The 24,833-nt window shown below is 35.6% G+C and overlaps 4 protein-coding genes across 7 annotated transcripts in view; 2 read left to right on the top strand and 2 right to left on the bottom strand.

Annotated features, from left to right (window-relative positions):
* Nucleotides 1–10,913, top strand: part of LOC116290087 (structural maintenance of chromosomes flexible hinge domain-containing protein 1) — a 30,749-nt gene extending 19,836 nt beyond the window's left edge. For all 3 annotated transcript variants that reach the window (XM_031697069.2, XM_031697068.2, XM_031697067.2), the window contains 22 exons: nucleotides 40–144; nucleotides 761–814; nucleotides 1,187–1,312; nucleotides 1,643–1,722; nucleotides 1,960–2,034; nucleotides 2,439–2,524; nucleotides 3,117–3,238; nucleotides 3,637–3,698; nucleotides 4,266–4,353; nucleotides 4,960–5,091; nucleotides 5,573–5,864; nucleotides 6,275–6,394; nucleotides 6,691–6,776; nucleotides 6,886–7,008; nucleotides 7,280–7,381; nucleotides 7,772–7,860; nucleotides 8,031–8,140; nucleotides 8,472–8,542; nucleotides 8,851–8,914; nucleotides 9,485–9,592; nucleotides 9,756–9,817; nucleotides 10,299–10,913. In XM_031697069.2, coding sequence (XP_031552929.2) covers nucleotides 40–144; nucleotides 761–814; nucleotides 1,187–1,312; nucleotides 1,643–1,722; nucleotides 1,960–2,034; nucleotides 2,439–2,524; nucleotides 3,117–3,238; nucleotides 3,637–3,698; nucleotides 4,266–4,353; nucleotides 4,960–5,091; nucleotides 5,573–5,864; nucleotides 6,275–6,394; nucleotides 6,691–6,776; nucleotides 6,886–7,008; nucleotides 7,280–7,381; nucleotides 7,772–7,860; nucleotides 8,031–8,140; nucleotides 8,472–8,542; nucleotides 8,851–8,914; nucleotides 9,485–9,592; nucleotides 9,756–9,817; nucleotides 10,299–10,613 — 2,472 coding nt within the window. In that variant the 3' untranslated portion in view covers nucleotides 10,614–10,913. The remainder of the gene's footprint in view (nucleotides 1–39; nucleotides 145–760; nucleotides 815–1,186; nucleotides 1,313–1,642; nucleotides 1,723–1,959; nucleotides 2,035–2,438; nucleotides 2,525–3,116; nucleotides 3,239–3,636; nucleotides 3,699–4,265; nucleotides 4,354–4,959; nucleotides 5,092–5,572; nucleotides 5,865–6,274; nucleotides 6,395–6,690; nucleotides 6,777–6,885; nucleotides 7,009–7,279; nucleotides 7,382–7,771; nucleotides 7,861–8,030; nucleotides 8,141–8,471; nucleotides 8,543–8,850; nucleotides 8,915–9,484; nucleotides 9,593–9,755; nucleotides 9,818–10,298) is intronic.
* Nucleotides 10,914–11,791: 878 nt separating this feature from the next.
* Nucleotides 11,792–13,829, bottom strand: LOC116290093 (splicing factor 3B subunit 6). The gene is made up of 5 exons (XM_031697076.1): nucleotides 13,783–13,829; nucleotides 13,509–13,549; nucleotides 13,276–13,353; nucleotides 12,539–12,677; nucleotides 11,792–12,030 (listed from the first exon to the last, which is right to left on the bottom strand). The coding sequence occupies exons 1-5, from the start codon at nucleotides 13,810–13,812 to the stop codon at nucleotides 11,947–11,949; spliced, it is 372 nt and encodes a 123-aa protein (XP_031552936.1). The 5' UTR covers nucleotides 13,813–13,829; the 3' UTR covers nucleotides 11,792–11,946.
* Nucleotides 13,830–14,245: 416 nt separating this feature from the next.
* LOC116290092 (tumor protein D54) lies at nucleotides 14,246–24,703 on the top strand. Of its 2 annotated transcripts, none has more exons than XM_031697074.2 (6): nucleotides 14,246–14,436; nucleotides 16,986–17,134; nucleotides 17,704–17,763; nucleotides 18,068–18,190; nucleotides 18,364–18,424; nucleotides 20,633–24,703. In XM_031697074.2, exons 1-6 carry the CDS (start codon nucleotides 14,287–14,289, stop codon nucleotides 20,741–20,743), a joined length of 654 nt encoding a protein of 217 aa, XP_031552934.1. In that variant the 5' UTR covers nucleotides 14,246–14,286; the 3' UTR covers nucleotides 20,744–24,703. The 2 variants fall into 2 exon arrangements, with proteins under 2 accessions (XP_031552934.1, XP_031552935.1); XM_031697075.2 differs by lacking the exon at nucleotides 20,633–24,703 and adding an exon at nucleotides 19,190–20,327 and having other exon boundaries at nucleotides 14,247–14,436.
* Nucleotides 21,962–22,717, bottom strand: LOC148911788 (uncharacterized). The gene is made up of 2 exons (XM_089028879.1): nucleotides 22,587–22,717; nucleotides 21,962–22,488 (listed from the first exon to the last, which is right to left on the bottom strand). Exons 1-2 carry the CDS (start codon nucleotides 22,630–22,632, stop codon nucleotides 21,962–21,964), a joined length of 573 nt encoding a protein of 190 aa, XP_088885005.1. The 5' UTR covers nucleotides 22,633–22,717.
* Nucleotides 24,704–24,833: the final 130 nt, after the last annotated feature.

Genomic DNA, 24,833 nt, shown 5'->3' with positions numbered 1-24,833 from the left:
AATAAGGAATGCTTGTTGTCCATTTGGTTTTGTAAATAGAGTGGTTCAATAGTGATCAAGAACATCCAGTTTGAAAGTGGCTCTCTTGGACCCAAAGAACTAACCATCCAATGGGAGAAGCTCAAATACTACCTGCGATTAGAGGTAAGCAAACTATATTTTACCACAATTATTGTGAACTTTCGCTTTCTGATTGGTCAAGAGCTGGGGGAAATCATGGGCGTGCTCGAAACCGTTTTTCTTTCAATTTTTTCCCTTGTTTCTGTTGTAAAATACACCGTTTTCTCAAGATTGCGTGGGCATCCAATCTTGACAAGTCACAAACTGAAAAACTGCAAATTGAGAAGATCCGAGAAGTCCGTGTTATGTAATTTTAAAGAGGAGATTAATCAATGTTATGAATCCTATAGAAAATTTTCATAGCAATACATCATTAATACTCGTGTTCGGGTATCCTGGCCCGTCAAGTTTCTTAAGTTTGGATGCACATGCAACCTTGAGAAAACAGTTTATATTGTAAATTTTCTGTCAAGAAACAATTTCCTCTTGAGTTCACAACATTTTGACTGCTAGATGATGAAAATTGTGGTAAAAAAGAGAACACACCATGGAAAACTGGAGGAAATATTAAATGCTGCATGTATTTGCGGGTAAATTAATTGATATATGGTATAATTACCTCCAGCTATAGCTCAAAATAATGGCTCGTCTAACAGTAATTCTAAAAAACTAATGATCTTTAATTTGCTTTTTATTGAAGGTCGTTGCTGGAGTCCCTGCAAAACTAGCCCTTGTAAATGTCAATACGACAGAGGTGAGAAATGTTTTTTGTGTTTTTCATGGTGTCCTGGCCTATAACTGTGCTAGTAATAAATAGTTATCTATTTTTTAATGGTAATATAACTAATCTTACAGTTGTCTTACTTATGGCCCTCTGGAAAAGTACTACATAGAAATGAACAAAAGAAGGGGTGGATGGATTTTTTTTGGTGTGTGTGTTTGTATAGATAGTAACTAAATAAACAAAACAAATTATAACTCTTGACTTTGAAAAGTTAGACATACTGAATTATCTGATTATCGCTGTTAAAATGTGACAGCCAAACCTGCCTGAACTACAACTGCAGGAACGTACACTTATCAAAACCTTATGATTGATAAGTAATGATAAGACTTTTGTTTCCAGCCTCTCTCTGTCTACAACAACACAGCCATCCCAGTACCACTTGTCGTCCAGTTGTGTGATGAAATGGGGAATGCTGCAGCTGAAGCAGACATTAAAGTTGTATTAAACACTGACAAGGGTGTTAAGGTAATGTTGCTGAGCCTATTTTTCATGTGAAACGTAATTTAGTGTGAGATTTCTTGTTTAATAATAATAAAAATAACAAAGTTTAAGCAGGAGGCTCACATCACCAAGGTGTTTTTCAGAGAGGTCCTGTTTTCAGTCTTTTTTTTTTTTTTTTTCCCCCCATCAACTTTCTTTATTTCAGTCTTCAGTAATAAATTTTGAGATCTCATGCTCGTTTTTCCTCAGGGTTAGCCACAGCTTTGTGAAGAATATTCATGTGTTCCACTGAAGGTCTGTGGAACCTAAATCAAGGTGATAATAAGTTAGATCCTTATTTTTTTCTATTGACAGCTGACACCAAATGCTTTACAACAAAAGACCAATGCAAAAGGGCAAGCAAGCTTTGGTCAACCAGTGGTTAGTGCTCCAAGGTAAAAGCTGAGTAGATCAATACTATTTCAGACCACATATCATTCCCTAGAGTATCATTTCTTCTTTTAGCAGTTGCACATGAGAAGACTCAAATATTGATACAACTCAAACAGAATTTTATTCTCAGAAAAATGACACAGTTGTGGTCTGAAATTGGAATTCCAAGCATTAATAATAATAATAATAATTATTATTATTATTATTATGCATATCAAGTTCTGTCGTTCCCATTGTAGGGGCGTGTATGGTATCCGTATCAAGGCATTATGTCAAGGCAGATCCCATCTTGAAGCTCCTGTCATAAATCTCAGGTAAAGGTACTTTGTTCTGTAGCAAGCGAGTTTTTGCATGCATTCAAGTTTAAGTGAATGAATACAGTGTGTTTGCATATATGTGAATGCATACATGTATGCATGTGTAAAGCCTTATGCCACTTATGGCACTATTAAATATGATGATGAGTTGAACAGTATGTTTTAAATATTAGTTCATATAGGCATGTGGGGGGGAGGGGGTTTAGCGAATAAATAAAATGGGTAAGGGATACCCCTTATACAAAGAATTAATAGAATGCAAAATAATATTCATAATGAATTCATTATTATTCAATTATTCATTATGAAATTGTAATAAATCACGATACTTATCCCTTTGTCTCATGATTGACGGTCAATATTGATCCTTGATTGGAAATTGTGTTTACTCTTATGAACAGATTGGAGCCTGATCCATCAAAGCCTGTCAAACTCAATGTTACCTTCAACAAAAATGCACCTTGTCAAGTGGGAGAACTATTACCAGGTACCTACATGTATTAAAAATTGTGATAATTAGGAGACTCTAGATAATACTCATACTCCTGAAGTAGCTCAAGAAGATTATTTCATCAAGACGGTTGGCTGAATGAGGAAATAGAAAATGTGTGTGCGTGCTGTGTGCAGTTATTAAGCACTTTGAGGTTGGCAGAACACCAGAGAAGTGTTAGGAGAAGCATGACCTGTAGTGGAGTGCTTTTCAACACTTCTCAAGTGTTCTGCCAATCCTCAAGTGCTTTATAACTCCACACAGCACAGCAAGTTTTTTTATTCATTTGTTAAAATGCAAGGGCACGTGTGTACTGTATGCTCCCATAAAGCACATGCTCACAGCCAATCAGAATGCAAGATTTATAACAGTCATTTTATAATATTCAATATTCTTATTTTCAAAATTTCAAAAGGGTGTGGCTTGTCGCCCAATCAAGCCCCCCTTCCAGATCTACCCTTGTACCTATAATACAGCCTGATTTTGAAATAATAGCATCTTCTCCTTGGTAATCTTCTGCATGCATTCATATATAAGTACTTTTCAAAAACATGCTGAGTTTAAGGGTTTATCGGTTTGTTATTCACAGTTGTGTCTGCCCATGTTGTTGCTGAAGATGACAGCATTCTAAAGGCAGCCAGTGCAAAGGATGTTGTGCTCAAGATATGGCACACTAAGGATGGTCCACCCTCTGAGAAACCACCTCCAAGGGTAAGACTTTATTTTATTTCCATATCATTAAAATACTAAATGAAGAAATATATGAATGTATGGATGAAAATCCCTCTGGGTGGACCACCCTCTGAGAAACCACCTCCAAGGGTTAGACTTTATTTTATTTCCATTCATTGAAATACTAAATGAAGAAATATATGAATGTATGGATGAAAATCCCTCTGGGTATCATCCTCTCCTGAGATTTGTAGGAATTAAACCAATAAAGATTCTCTAATGCTGGTACTCATAGCCAGTTAATGCAGGAGTTTCACTGTCAGGATGCTGGGTCACTATAGGATATCATCATGATACTTTTTCCCAGTTATCCCTTCCACTCTTTTTCTTCCCTCCTGTGCCCCAAATAAAGTACTAAGTTGTTGATATATTCTCAGGCTACCACCTTGTATCCATCACGGAAGGCAGCAGGAGACAAAGAAGGAGAATTCTACTTCAGGTTTGATTAAATGTCTTTACAATATCAACAAATAGTGGAAAGCTTGTTTGGTGATGAGTACAAGTGCATTACAAGTGCATTGTCTCATACTGGGGTCAAGGGTTCATTGATTGGACCTCCCATTGTAGAGTATGCAAGTAGAGTAGAGTATGGTGTATATTGTTTCCTTCTTGTGCTATTTCTGGGGTACTATGTTTTTTTCCTTAACAAAATCCACCACTGCTTAAAAAAGGACAATGTGTCATGGGAAGCATGGGTGGCTTAGCGGTGAGAGCACTTGCCTCTCACAAATGCGACCCCGGTTTGACTCCTGACAAGTTTGGTGTTGTATGTGAAGAAGATGAGCCACTGTTAATTCCATTATTATTATCATTATTATTATTATTATATTATATTATTATTATTAAAATGGCGTCTTATCATTGGCTCTTTCATATATGTAAGCAACATATTATCCTTTAAATCTCAAAACAAAATCTACTTCAGTTTGTATATTTCTTTAATACATATATATTCACATATATATTCATGTATTCTAACCTATTTATGGCTGTCTGGTTTTATTAGAGATCTAAAGGTCCCTGATGTTTCTGGTCCTCACTGCATGGTGGTCCAGTATGGCCCTGGAGGTGCCCTGTCCTTGACAAGTAAAATGGTAATTTTACAGAGACTTCTAATTCAGAATTCATTCACTAGTTGCTTGGGTTCACTTATTTATTAGTTTGCTGCTGTTAGAACAATAATTTGGACATTTGAATTTATTTATTTATTTTATTCAATACTTTAACAGGAACATCTAATTTAGCACAGGCTGGCTTAAATAGAGTCGTGAGGAGTAAATGCTGATTTCTGCATGCACTTCATGAGAGTAATAGTCAGACCTCTTTAGCTAAAATTGGGCCAGATGTTTTCCATTTTCAGACCATGTGTCATTCTCTTGTCATTAACACTCTCCATTCGAGTTGTATCCATATTAATGTGTATAGGTGGACATAATGTTTATAAATATTGCCATTATGATTGATGTTATTGTGCCAGCCATTTTAACACTAGGTTTTGTCACTTTGCTTTGATTGGATTGTCCAATAGATTTCTGGTTTATTTAAATAACATTTAGCCAAAACAAATTTCAACATCAACCTTTAAACAAAGATGGAATGACATGCTCTGAAATGGACAAAACATTTTGTCCATGCTAAGAAGATGTATTTGTAGAAGTCAGCAAGAAAAAATGGCTATAATTGCAATTGTGCTATTGCAGATAACTTTTACAGCCCAAGCTGGACCCCCTGTCAGACTAGAACCTGAATCTGTCCCTCCAACGCCGACTGTATCCAACACTAGTAGAATTACTGGCCGATGTCTGGTTAAGACACTCAAGTTGCAGTTAAAGGTACACTAAAGGGTCACTACTGACAGCAGAGAGTAAAACTTTTCTGAGTTCTAGTGATATTTGATATTATTTTTATTTTATTTTTCTTTTATTTATTTATTTTCATTTTGCATTTGATATTTTTATTTTATTCTCTCTATTTCATTACACATACCAAACGCATAATTTATTACTACTATACTATGTCTATCCTTTGCCTACATATTTACAGTGTTTAACTTACCTACGCTCTGGGATCCTCACGAGTACCCTACATTTCATATTCTGGCTGCTTAACCAGTGTGGTTGGTCCTTGTAGTGTAGTGGTTAACACATCGGACTAGAATACTGAAGATGTGGGTTCGATTCCAGCCAAGGGCATATTTTTCTCTTATTCTCTCTGAGTTCATAGATGTTGTATGCACCTGGTGGCTAGATAGCACAGTCGTAATGTACCTCTCAGTACTTAGAATTTAATCTTTTTGCATTTTCTTACCTTTAGGATAAATATGATAACCTGTCTGGAGAGAAATTACAAGGAAAAGTGACCATCAAGGTCATAAGCATAATCGACGGCATTGATGAGATTCCATCACTGGCCAATGCAAGCCGTAACAATCAAATAGAGATTCCCTTGGTCAAAGGAACAGCTACTGTTCAAAACCTGTACATACAAGAAAACACAAATGGCAAGGATGGTCAAGAGTATGTGCTGAACTTCCAGGCTGTCCTGCCGTCCAAAGCTACACCTCATCCTGTTCCTCCTTTTACCCTGGCATTCTTGTTTTATAATGGTTAGTGTCTGGGACATGAGGATTTTTCTCTCCCTGGTTTCTTTATGGTTTCTTTATGTTTTATTTGCTTTATTATAATAATGAAATGGTAAGAGGTGGCAGAGGCAGACTTAGAAAAGGTATTCAGAGGATGTGCCTCCTCCCCCCCCCTCTCACCCCCGAATAAATGTATGTCCTGGTCATAAATTGTGCAGGCCCATCTCTAGAACCTTGTAAGGGAAGGTTCATTTTTCTACCAATCTAGCAATGGGCCTGTCATGTCCCCTCCGCCCTCCTAAAATAATTCTGCATCTTTTCTGAATGAGGAGATGTTTTACTACATTTGGGTGTGACTAAAGGGGTACTTGCATCAGATATGGTTGGAATGTTTTAATCTAGACCGTTATGGAGGTTCTCTATTTTCATTACAGATGTTCGTAAGCAACAACAAATGGCTCAGCTCACCAAAGAAAGAGATAACTTGTTTGAGACCATCCGTACCTACAGGTCATTGTTTGACACCACGCGACAACTTATCCAGGAAATGAGAGGTATAATAAGAATAATGGCCACATCTGATGAATAAATAAATACATCTCCCATTCTGCAAATTCTCTTGAACTTTATAATGATTGCATACTGTGTATTTTCTATTTCTTCATTATTTTAACTTTACTTGATAATGACATCTGACAATGCCGAAATGTCGTAACCTTTTTGCTTGTTTGTTTTCTTAATAAATTTCATTATTTTTACTATTCATCTTTTAGTTAAATGTTGCTATTGTGTTGCAGCTTTAGTAATTGCTGTGCAGTACATATTTGTTACAATTACTCTATTATTTTAGTGTCTGTACATGAGGCAGCCCAAGAAGAACAGAAATTAAAAGCAGAACTGAAGAAACATAATGTTGCCGAACAGCACTTAGGATCAGTAAGTCTACTTTAAATTGCACGTCATATATCTGTGAAACAATAATGCAATAATGACACAAGATAACATGATGTTGGCAGATTTTAATATATCGTTTCCTTCTCAACAGGTAAGGGGTGTTGAGTCGTACCTAGCAACTGTTGTCAAAAAGAGAGACGAATTGGCTAAAGCTCCCAGGAGACAGTGTAATCTGAACCCTGGGCCAAGAGGTGACCCTGAAATACTTGGAAAGGTAGGGCATGCAATGTAAAATAAAAATTCTAGTAAATGGTATATGAGTAAATTGCCTATAAGGCATCACAAGGCTCCAAGAAGGGAGTTTGGTAGGTTGACAGTAGGGGTGTTGGTAGGGTGTAAGTAGGTTGACAGTAGGGGTGTTAGTAGGGTGTAAGTAGGTTGGCAGTAATCTAGCACTAATGCTAGACATTTAGTGAATTCAAGGTCATCTTTTAGTTTAAGGACTTTTCCATCTTTCATGACAACCTGTATAACATTATCATTAGGTGGCTCACTTGGCTCAAGTAGCAGATGATGATGTTGCTCGCGTTCTGTCCTGGCACATGGCTAGTGATATGGACTGTGTTGTCACACTTACAACTGCCAAGGTAAGTAAAAAAGATTTGTTAAAAACGATGATCTGTCATCATTATCATTACCAGTCATCATCATCATGTATCATCACCATCATCATGCATCATCATCATGTATCATCATCATCATGCATCATCATCATGGATCATTATCATCATAGTCATCATCACTTATCATGTATCGTCATCATGTATCATCATCATCATCATGTATCATCATCATCATCATGGATCATCATCTTTATTATCATCATCATTATGTATCATCATCATCATGTATCATGAACACTTGCCTGATTTCTTAATCTCAACTTTAAGGAGCACTTTTGAATCAATACAATAGCTTCTCATCCTTCTCTGTATGTGAAATCTCTTGAGTTTTTATTCATACTATAATGCTTACAGGCAAAAGAAGTATACCGTGACTCCAATGGACAACAACAAGTGCTCCCTCTAGACTCCATCTATAAACAACGACTTCCTGAATGGAACAGGTATTGAGAATAAGATTGTTTGAGTCATATACACATTCATGTGATTTCTCATGTGCAACTGTTAAAAAAAGAAATAATACACTAGGGAATGACACGTCCTTTGAAATGGATTAAGTCTATTGACAGTGACTTGGATTCAAGTTTTGACCAAACTACAATTTTACCCACAGACCCCTCCCTCACATCAGAAATGGTCCACGTAACTACAACCCACCAGGAAATCCAGTGTATGCTCGTGACAAGCTGATATTTCCTGCTGAAGCTGCTAATTGTAAAATAGGTTTGTAACTAATATGCATGTAACATGCCAAAAGAGAAGATTTGACAAAAGTTAGAACAAAAATGTGGAGTCTTTGGGGAACGAATAGTGGGCCTTGTGAAGGAGCACATATTGTATAAAGCCCACACAGATCAGATTGAAGTGAATAGCATTATTTTATTAGAGATTGGAGTGAGTTAGACCAAAAATATCTATGTCAAAGCTGAGAATGATTTTGTATTTGGTTTACAAACTTCTCCTTGGTTACTGCAGATTTCTGTTGTGTTTTCCTCATTAATTATTCATGATACAAAAATTATGATTATTAAATCTGTCATTGTGTTATTAACAGTGTTTGGCATGCTTCTTGGTGATACTATTATCTTAGATGACCTTGACTGTGCCAATAAATACAGACAAGAGGTAAGTTACTCCCAAATACTAAAATCGTCCTTGTTTTACAAGGGTAGCACATAACAGCAAACCTTTGGCTCTCATTACATGATCAGATCAAATTGGAATTTAAAAGGGAGGAAAACTGTAGAACCCGGAGAAAAACCCTTTGAAGCACACGAGAGAACCAAGTAGTAGCAACTCTACTCTCATATAATTACACCAAGTCAAGGAATCGAATCCATTGCACTCTCACCACTACGCCCATTACTTTACAATCTACAACAGTAGTCTCTGTCAAGGAACAATTTGTCAACCTTGAAATTTTGTCTTGTTAGGTTGTAAAGTATACCCATTGTCCTACGATATTAACAAGATCAGGGGATAGAATCCGCAGTAATGGTTAGTATGTTGTCAGTCTGTCAGTGGTGATGTATCTGTACCCTGCCTTTTTACAAGCAGGCAGATCCAGGGGAGGGGTGCGCACCCCTCCCAGGTTCCACTTTGTGCCCTTACTTTGAAGATAACCAATACTGTTTTTTCCTTTGATTCTAAGGGGTGCACCCTCCCTGGGTTAACTTTGTGCGCAGCACCCCTCCCTGAACAAAATCCTGGATCCCCCCTGACAAAGGAGGGACTAACATCCTTATTCACATGTGAAACTCATTGCTGTACTCCCAATTGTCTGCCCTTGCAGTTTCTGTCAATTCAGAGTTGACCCTTTTTCATTTACTATTACAGACCTTGTATCATTCTCTTGTGAATAAGATTCTTTGTCTGAGTTGTATCCATATTCATGTGTCTTTTCCTGCTTAACCGTTAAGCAAAGAAATAATACTCTAGGGAATTACACATGGTCGGAAATGGGAAAACATGCCCGAGGTAAAAGGGTCTAAATTATATAAGAAACCTCTTGTCTTACTTACTACCTAGATTTCATTTCTTTTGTAATTATAATTATTATTGTTCTAGGAAAATTTGGAGGATTGCAAAACAAAGCACCTGTGTTAGAGAGAATGCGTGGAGCTGTTTTTGCAGCACCAGTACCTACTTCTTACAGCACTCTCTCCACACAAATCGGTAAGAGATAATCAACAGACATTGTTGGGACAAATGCCTCTTAGCCCATAGCCCCAATCCTCTTGATTAGTCACACAATCAATGTGATGTGGCTCATGTCCAGCCATTGAGCAGCCATTATTTTTATCCCTGTGAGGTAATAACAGTAACTTGTGTCTTGCAGAACAATTACAAGCATACAAACAAGCTCAAATAAAACACCAGCAGGCCAAGTCTGATTTGGAGGTAAGGTCAACAAATTAGGGAAAATAAAGGTATCGTGGTCATAGTCATGCTGATTGTCATCAGGCAAAAAAGGGTAACCTTTGTAACTTTTTCGAATTTTTTGGCTTAAATTTCTTTAAATTGGCTAAGCAGAGCCTTGTAAACCAAATAGATGGAACTAGCGAAAATAAGAGAAAATGTGACAAACATTGAAAGAGTTCTTATTGAATTGAATCCCTTTGTTATATGTTGTAATCAACAATCAATCAACACGGCTCTCTGGAAGAGCATTTTTATGAAGAGATTCCGTATTGAAATAAAGGTTATGTATGTATGTATGTATGTCTGTCTGTCTGTATGTAAGGGAGCAGATTATTGTACCATTTCCTTGTATTACTAAGATATTAATTTTATATAAAACAGAATCCCTTTTTTATAGTGGGTTATAAGAAATTATATTACATATAATGTACAATATATAATCAATATACAATTCGCACAGCTCCAGTTGCAACAAGGTCAAACTGATCAAATGAAAATCAAGCATAGAGAATGTCATGATGCAGAAACCCAACTGCGTATGATTGAAGAACGCTTGGGAATGACTCCAACACAGTACGACATGCCTGCAAGCCCAGCTACCATGCTGCACACAGAACTAAGCACCCCTCTGAGCAGAAGTGCTATAGCTAACGGAAGAATACAGGAGTCCAGTTCACCTGTGCTTAATGGTACGGCAAGTAATACAAGGACCAGGAGAGCCTCCCCTCTGAACTCTGAAGAACCAAGAAGCAGCAAGAGGATTAGGAAATCATGATGAAATATTTTAATGTCTATCGATGCCTTCTCTCTTTCGTCACACTTCTAGTAGAGATCAAATTCTATTCATACCATTTGTGCTGATCATTATTTTTAAGAAAATTGTTATTTTTTTCTGGATTTGAAGATCATTTAAGCACTGTAATATAAACTGACATAATCTGGCATTTGTCTTGTAACGTTAATATTTGGTCTCATTGAAGTTGCAGAGTAAAGAGAATGATTGCTTATGTTACCGTATTCATCTAGGCATTATCATGATTGATATAAATCAATGTTGAATCACTGTAATTACATAGTACCCTGGGTGCCAGAGGCCGTGCGGGGCTTGGGGGCGAGAGAGAGAGGGAGGAGGGGGCCCTCCTCCTCCCTCTCTCTCTCTCTCGCCCTCAAGCCCCACACGGCCTCTGGCACCCAGGGTAATTACATAGCTATTACATTTTCATTTTCTTTGTTGCCTTTATACATATTTATGGCAAGTTAGACTCTTTTTAGGTAAAAATATCAACATTGATTTCTTGTACATTTAACGATGAATCTTTAGTATATCTCAGTAAACTTGATATACCATTTCTACATGCGTATCTAAGTGATCTTGTTTGCAGTAGCTTGTTATTCACTTGGTTAGTGTCTCTGTTCGTAGATGGGGGGGGAGGGTTTGAGAAAAGCGAAGGCAGGTATCTTGAAATATTTGAGATTCAGTGATAATTATTTATAGCACAAATTTTTGCCAATTTACACCAGCTTTGCAAAAATTCTTTTTTTTTATTATTTTTATTAGAGTGCATTACCATATATTCGTGAAAAAGTTAACAAACAAAATTGTATGAATTTGTGCAAAGTCTTGTCAGTCTACAGTCGCTTTTTTTTTTACTCCGACGAAGGACTAGCGTCCGAAACGTCAGTAAGTTTTTTCATCTTTTCACGGTGTATAATTTACCTTTTCTCATTACTATTTCATTAGAAACACCGACGCAGCTCACACTAGTTTTTAGCTAGTCATCTTTTGGTCTACAGTCTACTAAACTTACTAATTCTTGTAAATTTGTGCAAAGTTTTTAAGGATATAATTATGGTTTGCACTCTACTTTTCCTTAACTTTATATTTTTTAAAGGGAAATGGAAGATGCTGCTTTTATCAACTAATAAAAGCAAAATGATGATTAGAGACTGATATAAAGTAAAACTATTTACATTTCTTTATTAGATCTGTTTACATTACTTGATACAAAATTTGATGGTATGCATCTTTTACAAAAGAATATAAATAATAACAGATTGAAGATCTTGTTACTCTGAGTTCAGAGGAAATCAGTTGTTTTTGTCCTATTTTATTTGTCTTTTCCAATGCCATATTTTTCTTTCATTTTTTCAAGTTCTTGTTTCTTCTTTTCCTTGTCCAACTTTTGGAAGGCCTAAATTGACAAAATAATATACTACAATTAGCTACTTTTCTCCTTTAGTTACCAGAGTATGCATTTCTAGTGAAGACTTGTCTCTAAGTCTGATTGGTGACCATATCAAATTCTCTACACTGGAGGGGAGGGGTATGGAGTGACTGCACTTACTCAACTATGCTAGCTTTATTTGCTTCCTCTGAGAGAATAAGAACCTTTGTTTATGCCTGGGCAAAGTCAACCCGAGGTACTGAATGCAAGGGTATCAGGGACATCACATTCCCATGGGAATGAAAACATTTTATTTTTCATGGTTAACTCAAGGTGAAGAAAGGGAAAATAAATTGTTCCAGCCTAGTTTCCAAGTTTGATAAACAGGATGAATTGTGATGGCTAAGCTTTGGTACAAACAACACCACATAAAGAAGGTGGAGGAAAGATGTTTGTACTTAGGCTATACCACATGCACCAGGTTGGCTACCTCAGAAAGGATAACTATAGCTGGTGTATAAATACAATGACATACCTTATTGGACTGATAATACAAGACCACCAAGTATCTGTTACAGACGTTGAACCCTGATAGATGATCGCATGCATTTTTTGCATCAAAGATATCTTCATATACTACAAATGCCGTCCCTCTTGTGTCTGGTGCATTGCCACTAAAACATAAAACCAGGCAAATATTTAATGTTAGCTTCCTACAAAAGGACTACGGGCCAAACTTGATATCTCCTTTACTCAGGGTTAGCCTTAGTTTTGTTTACAATATTCATGTGTTCCAGTGAAGGTCAATGATAATCTTTAATTTGTTAGAGCAGGCTGATTATTTTGGCGGCTTTGGCTGATGTGGGCCTGCTTTCACTCACACTCACTACCACTACATTTACTATTTTATGTACACAACTCACATGTTGATTTTTATAGAGGGAGGAAAGCCAAAGAAGCCTGAGAAAAACGCTTGTGTGAGGGAGAAAACACATTAAAGAAACTTAATTCACATGTGTCATCTGCAGGGCTCGAACCAGCGACCCAACCTGTTGGAGTCACATCAGTGAAAGACGACACACTAGCAATGTATGGCACCCGTGGGATTTCAAAGTGTTTGTATTGTTGAAGTTGTGCATTCCATACTTTACTATTGGTATTTGTGAATATACTGACACTAAATTAAGGCTAACCCTGAGTAAATGAGTCTGTTACCAAGGCACATATCTACATTGTGTGCACTATGATAGACTAACAAGATACAATACTTACAATCTAATCTGTCTGATTGCTCCATACTTTCCGAATATATCATACATCTCCTCAGCTGTTATCTTGTATGGGAGATTTCTGGAATCAAAACAAATTGGTATTTGAAAAACAAACTCTAAGGCAAACTCTATCAACAATATTGATCCAAATTAAGACATATTTTTATATACCGTATGATATTCTTAAATTCATTCATATATACATCAAAACTTAGACAAAAGCTCAAAACTCACCTTACGTATAGAATTCTATTAACTTCAGGCGGCAGGCGAACCTTTAAAACATCAAAGGAAAGAGAAAATGTCAATGAGAAAAATAGTCTTTAGACAAATCGTTCACATGTGGACCAAGAACTGCTTCTTTAGAACCAATTTACAGCCTTATCTATCAATTTAAAGGCGAATCTGTAGCTTCTACACAAGGTATGAGCATATGTGAACTGCTTTTTATATTTCTGAGTAAGAGAGAACCAAGATAGAGGGTAAAATACTTCATGATTTTACTTACATTCGCCTTTCTCTGACTTTGCATCGCCATCTTGTCTTCGTCTTCGATGCGTCATAGGGATCGCTAAGCCTTATGGGTGATTATTAAAATATCACAGGAAGCCCAAAAATACCTTATCATTATAAAAAGATTTTTTTGTTCAAAAACTAGAACTAAAAGCTTTCAAATAAGACCAGAAAAAGAACCTATTTTATTATTTAACTCTTATTTTATTTAGTAGTAATAGCTCCGTAAACCCTACTTGAATTTTTCTTTAGAAAAATCTGTAGCCCATTCCTTATCAACTAGATAGGATTATTTCATGACCTCTCCTTTGATACCTTTCCAAAAAATTTTTTTCTTAGAATTGTCCATTCCATTACCGAAGCTCCTCTGTATAAGCATAGTTAATAACTATGGTATAAAGCATGGTACAAGTAAAAGTATATATAGCATCGTATGGACTTCCCGTTGCAAAGGATTATGGTCTAGGAGGAAGGGCATCAACAGTCAACATCATCAAACATGGCGGCGGTGAACGGAGAGGGCAAATTTGTAGAAAAAGTTGAGATCAAGGAAAATCAAAATGATTCAGATCAAACAGAAATTTCCCTATCTCCAGATCTAGCTGCTGAAGAAGCAAAAAGAGAAGAAATTAGAGCCAAAATTCGCTCGGTAAGTGAAGCTTGATTGAAAAAAATTTTCTACACGACTTCAAGTTGAAGAGAGAGCGATCGAAAATGAAGAGAGTCGCGGTCTATAAATAACTGCTTGACACGTGTGCGATACTCATTTGTGGTTTAATCTTTTTTTCTCTCACTGTTATATTTCTGAAACTTTCATTCAAACTTTGTTTCGGGCCAATCAAAATAAGGTTGTAATATTTTCAAGATATTTGAATCACAAAAATTAATTTTGAATCCTTATTTAAATAGTATTTCTTTTTCCAAGTTTCTTGCGTTATTTATTTTTTTTTCTCCTAAAAATTGATAACTGATATGTTTATATCATAGGTTCATAGTTAAAATGATTCATATTAAACAGTACATAATTTAAAAAGCAAAATTTATCGCAATAACACGTAGCTTAAAAAAATAGATTACGATTAGTCATGTGATGCCCAATATATTTGAGATCGCGATAAATATTATAAATTAAAAATTATTTATTTCATGATGTCATCCACAAATTACCTCAAATATGGAATTATAGTTCAGTTTACAGAAAACCTAAGCAAGAAAAAGAAGTCTTTTCAATTTTTTTTAATACTACGTGGACGTTCAAAAATAATGAATGTATAATACGTATTAATTGAAATCTCATCATAAAGTTGTTTAAGTAAAGTATTGATTTAATCTTCGTGGAGTTTATAATGTTTTATCATTTATTTCTATTTGCTTTTTGGTTTGGTTCTTAATAACTGGTAGATTTTATGCATGTATATTGGATCTTTATACCAGTCTTGACATGGCTTATAGGTTGGTATCAATAGATATCATTTTTTGCTCTTGCTTTGAATTTCTCACCAACTGTATGGCATGTCTTAAATATAAATGTAAAAAGATGATAGCACTTGAAGGACAGCTATGTTATTGTAAGCTGATAATGAGATTCATGAGATTTATTCGATCAGCTGATTGATACCAGAGTTAATACTTGGTATACTTGATATATAAAACATGTTATAATATATACCTGATTGATCACTCAGATGAAGGACTAATGTCCAAAATGTTAATTTAATTTTTAACTTTTTTTATACACTGTATAACTTAGAGATGCATCGCTCAAATCAAGAAATATTTTACCAATCAACTATTTACTTTATGCAGAACCAGTACTGAAAGTATTGTTGAAGTGTTCATTTAAGTGCACTTGAAAAGCCCTTGAAAATAGCAAAGTTGTTGGATATACTCCTGCAATTCTCCTTGAAATTGTAACATATTTCAATTGTAATGTTCTTATAGCTCCATTAACGGCAAAGCATTGGTATCTCATGTGCTATTTTCCCATATCTTAAGTCAATGTTGCTGAGCTTCAAAACTTTTAAAGTCAATGTTAAAATAAATAATATAATATTAATATTATTTATTTATATAGCGCTCATCTCCAAAATTGTCCAAGGCGCTTCACAAAAAATTACAATAGAATATTTACAATAGTTACAAAATGCTTACCTATTGATTATGAATAAAATGTAAATATTTAAAAGATGAAACTAATTAATAATTGCAATATATAAAACAAATCTAAGTCACGTAGTCTTTAAATATACTCCTCATTATTAAGAAAAAGAGAAAATAAATGTGTCTACGCTTGAATTCAGGAGCTGTGGAACGTGTAGGCATAGAGAAACTATTTGCATTAACAACAGGTGTAATCTCCTGAGAGTATTGGTGATGAATAGTAATCCTCACTGGAATCGTCTGTTTATCATCATGACAAGACACAAAAGTTAAATTGTTGAAATTAGCAAAACGAAAGTTCAAGTCTGTTCTTGAATAATAATTAGATTCATCATTAGAAATCCGCGTAGGAATCACTGAGACTGAAGAAACCAGCTCTCTTCCAGAACCACGTCGATTTCGTTGAATACTAAGGTTCTTGATAGATGTGTAAACCTCAGATGAAAGTCTTGGTAGCAGCTTGTGCTGGGAAATAAACTGGTTGATTGCCTTCATGTATGAAGAAGAATAACAATGGGAGTATCGATGATCCCGTACTGATGTAGTTATCACAGCAGAAGTTGTAGTAAAACATCCAAAATGACTCCAAGAATCCATAGGCTCGATGAACGACATAATAAACGTACAGGTGCCAGTAAAGAAACACAAATAAAACGATAAAATACTGTAAAAATGAACCATAAAATTGAGCAATTCGAAAGGCGTGCAACCACTCAGGTGCATCACATTAACTTATTAAAATCATTAAAATCATGATATATGTTTTTTGTCTCTATGAATTGTTAAGAAAAAAATTCTCAATCAAAGTGGCCCTTAAAAATCGTAATTTTGGGCCTTGAAAAGTCCTTAAACAGTCCTCGAATTTTGTGTTTGAGATGTAGTACAAACCCTGTGGTAATGAGAATAATAAGATGCATTAAGCGGATTGATACCAAGCAATATATTACTACAATAAAGGACTAATGTTTTAAATATCAAATATAGTTTTAAACTGAGATCCACAGAATTTTACTAATGGTATGACCATCTTTTTTACAGATAGAAGAAGAAGTTGTAACTTTACGCCAGGCTTTGGAAAGGAAAGAGAACCAACTAGCAGATCTAAAGAAAGAACTTGGAATAACAGCCTGGTCGCAACTCAGAGAAGGATTAAGTAATACATACACTGGTGTACAGCAGTCCCAGATGTAAGTATTTAAAGTGCACATGAACCCTTCGACAATACTTTCAGTGCTGAATCTACGTGAGTAAATAGTCGAAAGTTAGTTTTTGATTTGAGTGATGCGTCTTTAAGTTACGAAGATTTACAGTTCCAATATGTTAATGACTGTGACGTCTATTTTGAGTGTTTTTGTCGTAACTATCGATACTAAATGCTGGCCATTATGAGAAAACAAACTTAAGATAACTTTCATGTAGACCATGAGTAAAATAATGATGCTTTTTAAATACTGTTTCTGTGAACCAGTTCAATTTTGTATATTTAATTAAGCCTTAATAGACGTCACTTGAACTTACATGCACTACCCAAGTCACTACCATTACATTCAATATTCTACAACTTTCAACACACACATGATTTTCATAAATGAAGAAAAACTGGAGGAGAACCAACCAAATGGAGAGAGCAACACATTGAACAAACATGATTCACTAATGCCACCCACAGGGCTCAAATCAGGTCCATATCATACGTACCATATCACATATAGCTAATAGTAGATTAGTTCTGATTAATACCAATGTTTTATTCTAGATATCAAAAAACATCAGAATCATTGAAGAATGTTAATGAAAAGATAACACATTCCGAGGCGTAAGTATTCTAATTTTATAATAATATTAAACCTTTATTTAGGCAGGGTAAACCTTTCAGTATGAATGACATGCTGTTGTCAATGCGGCCCTAAATTAATAAATAATACATTATTATATATGATAATGAAAAAAATAACTAAAATACAAATATTTATTCAAGTGCCTTTGTTTTCTATATGACACTCCTGTGGTGTCCTATGTAAAAAAAATGTTTCAAGGGATTTTATTTGATCATAGGCTCCTGTGCACAAACCAGTCATATTAACAAAGATTTTAAACTCCCTGTGTATTGTTATTTGTAGCTATAACAAGCTGAGTCAGGGAGCATCAGCTACTAAAGGAGCCTTAGTAGATGCTGGAGGAAAAACAGTGAATGCAGTGAAAAGTGCTGGTACTGCTGCTTCTAAAAAACTAGGAGAAATCAGGTAACAGATGAACTACTAGCCTTGAATTATAACATAACAAAACTCATAAGGGGGTTGAAATGTATTTAACAGTCACACATTTTTGTAAAGTGCGATGAAACCACAGAAAAAATACTTGGGACCCAGCTATCCTGAAATTCTATTAAAGTTCTTATTTGTTACTTTTTGTGCAGAGAATCTTCATCATTTCAGTCCTTTGAAAGTAAAGTCCTAGCAGCATCAGCAACTATCAAGGTAAGACATGAAGAATATCTTTGTAACTCTGTAAGTATTCATTAAATCTAATCACACATTTATTTCAACAGAGTAGTCCTTGAGATTACAATTATTTAAATGTCACTGTTATATTATTAAAAGCCTTAGAATTTAAAATACAAGGACTTAAATATTTATTAATATTTTTAAAGCTTATTAAACTTAAAAATAAATTTAAAGATTCATTGAAAAATTGAAATATCGTGTAGTCACATTAGTTTTCTTATTTAATGATTATAGTATAAATAATGTTTAAAAAAAGATTTTTTCACTAGTCGCATAAAGGAATATAATCATTACAAATAAATATCAATGTTTCCTCATTTCAAGGTCAGGGCACATTGCGGGTTTTCTTATTATTCTTTTGTATATTTTCCACCATCATCGATTTTCGCCTACAACCATCGTATACAACACGCTCGCGCCATCCGACAACTCGAGTTGTAGCGTGTAAATCAAGCCTAGAACGCCTGCGACAGACGCGAGCGTGTTGTATACGATAGTTGTAGGCGAAAATCGTACCGTCTAAACCGGCCTTTAGGTAACATGTTTCCAAGATGGCATCAATTTTGTCCTAAAAATGTCCCACAATGCACTGCAATGCCGACTAGACCCAGTTATTTAATCATCCTTGAAAAGATTAATATTTATTAGCCTCTTCTATTCTCATATTCTTTCTGATAAATCATAATTAATACCTAATGTAAAGAGTCCTAATCTTCAAAGTTTTCTGTTCTCTTGTAGTTTAAGATGCTCGGAGGGCCTCCAAAGAATGAGGAGAAAGAATATAAGGGTGGTCTTGCTCCAGCACCTGATAACGATAAATCATGAAGACTATCATGTTTAACCCTAATTATGAAATAGCTACTTTTGACTATAAAATGGTGTAAAAATAAGCTAGAAATATGTACATCAAACATGTTTATAAACGCATTCACACACTCTTAAAAAATAGATGTCTTATTGTTGGATTTCACTTGACATCATTTCCTGTCTCGTGCAGAATGTTCATCAGCGGAGTATTTTTCCGTTTGATAGCACTAGTGGTCAGTTTTTGACCACCAATTTGGTGCAGATGAGGTTCAAAGACTCTTATCAGCTGGGCCAGGTTGTACGAAGCCTGGATAGTGCTATCCGACAGATAAATCTTTTCCAGTGGATAAATATATTGGATAACAGGATCAACTTATCCACTGGATAAGGATTTATTCGTCAGATAGCACTATCCATCCTTCGTTCAACCAGGCGCACATGGAAACCAAACAATATGCACATTCCAAAGAGTGCATGTACTATTTTTACAATAACTTACAAATTTCTCACACGCTGATTAACGTCAATAAGAGGACAGACAAATAAAGCTGACGTCAACGAGCACATGCTCTTTTTGTTGGTTCTTTTGATCACTAAAAATGAGACGTTTTAATCGTTTTTGTTATTGTAAAAATCAGTATTTTATATGTCTGTCCTCTTATTGATGATAAATTTCGTCATCACATTGTCAAAGTAGCGTGGATCCACGAGGCGTGGTGCAATTTATCGTCAATAAGAGACAAGACACATAAAGCTGATGTCAATTGTTAAGTAGAGACTACCTAACTCTTAACCCCCTTATTCCTTGGAGAAAAACACTGTAACAAAATTAACAACTTACGTAAACGTGAAAAGAATATTAGCTGCCATATCTATAAACAAATTGCCTTGTAATGCTACTAAAACGATGTGAATAATGCGAAATAACTAGTCTACAAAGTAGAGGTATTTAACTTTATTAATATTAGTTGAAGTTATGCTAGAAATCTGTACAGGTTTTTTTAAATATTTGTACAAGTAAAATATGTTAAGGCGTTTTGCTCATGAATTCATCTATTTACTGTTTATCAAGTTTAAAAATTTATAATGATTAAATTTTGGAGTTGTTAGAAGAATAAAGATTTGGTATTTAAGAGATTTCACTTAACCCAGGAAGCAAAATATTAATGTGTTGGTCAATGACAGTCTTTTGATTAGATTGGATAAAAATCAAGGGAAAGTATTTACCACTTTCTCTTATTATTACATCTTTTCTCAGGTTAAATAGATGCACACTGTAATGTGCAACTACTACTTAATATAGCTTGCCATATATTCCAAAGCGTACGTCATGTTACTTTATATCCATCTTACTAAGTCGCTTTTCCTCACTAGGAGAAAGTGGGAGGGCAAAAGCAGAGCAGTTTCGATGAAGTCCTGCAAAGCACAACGCAGGCTCAAGCTTCTGAAGATCAGTCAGCCAAGCCAATACATCCTGTGATTTAGTAGGTCATGTGCTCGACAAGACTCGTAACAGCAAATCATAATTTGGTAATGTTAACATGACGTCATTAATAGGTCATGTGATTGATTAGCCTTGAATCAGGAACCCATAAATTGGTGATATCACGATGACGTCATTGAGTTATGTCTGAACTGTTCGTCAATAACTATATATTGCTATATAACTATATTTACAAGGAGAATTTAGAATTTTGACTTGAAGGGCTCAAAACATAATTTCTGTGATAACGAACATGGTGCATTGTGGTCTAGGTTGGGTACCAACATATACATACTCCTTATATTGTGTTTGTACCCAAGCTAAGTTAGAATGCATCTTGAGTAACGAACTGAAAAAATGTATCTAGCGATACATCCATTTTTGACAAACTTAAACGTCAGGAATCTTTTCTCGTTCCAATTTGCCAACCATTAAAACAAAAGATCTCTTCATTTCAGTAGCCAATAGATCAAACTTCGCTAAATGAGTCTCCCCTAGATATTGCTCAGGGAGTGTTTCTTGCAGTCTTGATATTTTAAAGTAAAATGATGTCATCGTGTTCATTCCCATCGCATCAGTATTTTTTTTTTTAATCATTTAATAAAATTAAGGTTAAGACGAAATATAATTAATTGGAAAAAAAATATTAGAGTTCAAAACAATAGAATTATAAAGAATGATATAGTTGAATTTTGAACAGTGATATTATAGAACGTTTTCCAACAACCGGGGTTAAAAATTCTAATGAGTTTGCTAATATGCTAATGATCTACGTACCGTACTGCCAGCCAAATTAAACCGAAATAATCCGCGTGAATTAGTTTTAACCTTAAAATGCTAGTCTTATTGCACTTTCTGTGAACTTGTCATAATTTCCAGGAATGTAAACGAACTCAACGTTAAAACGCTTGCCATTCTAAAACGTGCTTACAAAACTATTAACGCTATATTTGGTTTTAAGAGAAGTAAACTCGCTGTTGCTGGTGCTTGCCTATCTCCAGCTTTTCAGAAATTTCATATATGTAACTTCTGAGAAGCCAGAGATAGGCCAGCACCAACGATTTAACTTCTCTAAAAACTCACTAAAATTGTTACAAGATTTTTATAGAAGTTTTATTCAACAGCAACGTTTGTAAAGTACAAATCTTTGAGTATAAGTGACGATATACCTGCTCGCTATAACAGTCGAGACTGAAGATTTGATTCCATTTTTTAATAGCCTAGTTATTCTTATCTAGATATTTGTCCACCTTGCTTAAAACGGCATCTACTTTACTCATCGTTTCCAAAGCCTTTTCGCACATTTTCTTATGTGCAGCTTGGGTTTCTGCTGCATTATCAACCTTCCTCTTTTTAGATACCTTGTTCGTACCGGCAAAGCAGTCATCTTTTTCATCAAACTCGCTCTCGCATGATGATGACGCAACATACTCTCCCTCTAATTTGTCCTTCACTGCTTGTCTTCTCTGGGAAGGTGTTTTCTTCTCTGCATACTTCATGGAGTTTATTGGTTCAGTCGGGGAAGCCAACATTTTCTTTAAAATGTTCTTCATTCTGGTTATCAGTCGACTTGCCAGTGGGCTCTGCAGATAGAGTGCCACAACATGATGAGGGAGTTGTGCCTCTAGGATTCTTTCTTTGCAGTACTGTAGGATTTCAGGCCACTCTTTGCTATTACATTCGTTGTAGCATTTAGAAATAAATTCAATTTCCTTTTCACCAACATTAGCACGCTTTGGTAGTGATCCTATCACAATTAAAATTACAAACCATAAGTTGAAAACGATAATAAATTAATTTGTCGCAAAAATCCAGAAATGGGCTTTTTAAAAATGGTTTACTTACCTAACCCATGCGAATTTCCCGGTATTGGAGAATCTTTTTGTGACATCTTGACAAAACGTTTATCAGAAATAATCAAGTAAACTAGCTAAACTCAATTGTCACTCGATGGGCACTGAATGCTCAGAAAATTCCGAAGTGCAAAACTCTAAACAGCCTGGACTAATTACAATAACGGTGTTAGTTGCACGCTTCGATTTTAATTATTCAAAAAATAGAAGTTTGACTGGTAGTTACTGTGAACTTGAGATGCAGATTCAGGATATACGTGTCCTGCTTTTGCAAATACTAGCAATTTTGATACTTCTGTCTGCTTTCCAGCCTCCGTTAAACATACAAAACGTGCCGTTAAATAGACGTCTTCTTACAGGCTTCCGTGGAAGTGGATTTGATGGCAGGGATGTGTTCTCTCTAATTCAAAGACAGCCGTGGTTGTTTTGGAGAAATACAGGTGAAACCCCACAGTCATTTCTGCAGCTAGTAGCAGATGTTTCTCCAGCTCTATTCCGTTTAACAAGGGATGGATTACCACGTCAACGACTAGGACGCTCACAACTCAACATCACGAATCAAGTTCTATTAGCTTTAATGTGGCTACGCAAATATCTGCATGTGGAAAGTCTAGCTCTGTGGTTCGATACAGACCCATCAACTGTTGTGCGAATTATATACAGAGTCATACCAGAGATGTGGAGGTATTTCCAAAATCAAATTCGCTGGTTAAATGTAAATGAATGGGCCAACATCAGGGGAAATTGGCCAGAATTCCCAAACGCAGTGGGCGCTATAGACGCAACCCCGCATGAGATATACCGACCCATAACAGAGCCCCAGAGATCGTTCTATAGTGGGCACCGTCACTACCACTGTTTCAACACCCAACTTATCATTGATAACCTTGGACACTTGAGATATGTTCAGGCCGGGTTTCTTGGTAGTACACACGATGCGACATCTTACAGGCTGATGACCCGCATTGGACCAGGACAGCCTCTGGACCTACCACAAGGTGCAAAACTTCTAGCGGACAAGGCTTATCCTGATGGTGGATCATTGCTGACGGCCGTAAGAGCAAATCAAATGCATTTGCTGAACCCCAGAGAAAGAAGGCGGGCAAGGCGCTTTAACAAGTGTCTGTCACGACGACGAATCAAGGTGGAGCATGTATTTAAAGAAATAAAAGTGTACAAAGCCATATCACAGTTATGGAGACATCCTAGATGGCTTCTTCCAGTATGTGTGGAGCTTGCGTCATTTCTTGCTGAACGTCGAGTACGCTTATTTGAACATTTATAACAAACTAAAAAGGTATTTCTGTGTACAGCCAATTTCCATGCTAGCTTAGTCCACTCATTTGCATTTTTTCAGATACAAACGTTGATGTTGAATAAAAAACAAAGTCTTGTAACACTTGTTGAGTTTTTAATAAATTTAGAACGTTGAGTTCGTTTACATTCCTGGAAATTATGACAAGTTCACAGAAAGTGCAATAAGACTAGCATTTTAAGGTTAAAACTTCTTCACGCAGATTATTTCGGTATAATTTAGCTGGCAGTACGGTACGTAGATCATTAGCATATTAGCAAACTCATTAGAATTTTAAACCCCGGTTGTTGGAAAACGTTCTATTTAAGTAAAGTTTAGAATGATTTGTCTTTAGGATTGGGTTCACATGGACCCTGTAAAGATTTGTTAAGCACAATTTTGCGCCTGTTAAAGCTAATTTTGTAACTTCAAAGTTACATTGAGACAAGGGTTAGCAAGCTAAACATTTGATTCGCTTTATAAATATAAAATTTTTTAAATTTTCTGAATACATCATAAAAAATCGAAAAAAAGTGTTTCTCGAATTTTGAATGTATGAGACATCTATTACATGTAATTGTGGATGCATCCAACTGTCTATATTCTGGTTGAGTCGGATAAAGCACAAAACATTTCGAGTCGAGGCTCCGGAGAAACAATAGCGTAATCGTAATCATCACTGTTTCTCCGGTGCCTCGACCTAAAACATTTAGTGCTTGAACACTGAACCAGAACATCCTAAGCCAGGGCACCAGAGTGATACAAGCACCATTATCAACGTTATATTATTTAGATCATAAATCGTTATACATTTTTCTTTTTTCCTTTTTATTTCTCGTCTATTAATATTTAATATTCGTACTTAGTTGACTGACGTATCTGCTGTTGATTGGTTTCTGGTAATGCATGCCTTTACCGTTGTCATGGTGTATACGTACTTCAGTA

This window comes from Actinia tenebrosa, unplaced genomic scaffold (assembly GCF_029948245.1).
Source record: "Actinia tenebrosa isolate PJP-AT-01 unplaced genomic scaffold, QUT_ActTen_1.0 PGA_scaffold13__45_contigs__length_12533684, whole genome shotgun sequence".
Taxonomy (NCBI): Eukaryota; Metazoa; Cnidaria; class Anthozoa; order Actiniaria; family Actiniidae; genus Actinia; species Actinia tenebrosa.
This window is presented reverse-complemented; position numbering and strand designations above follow the sequence as displayed.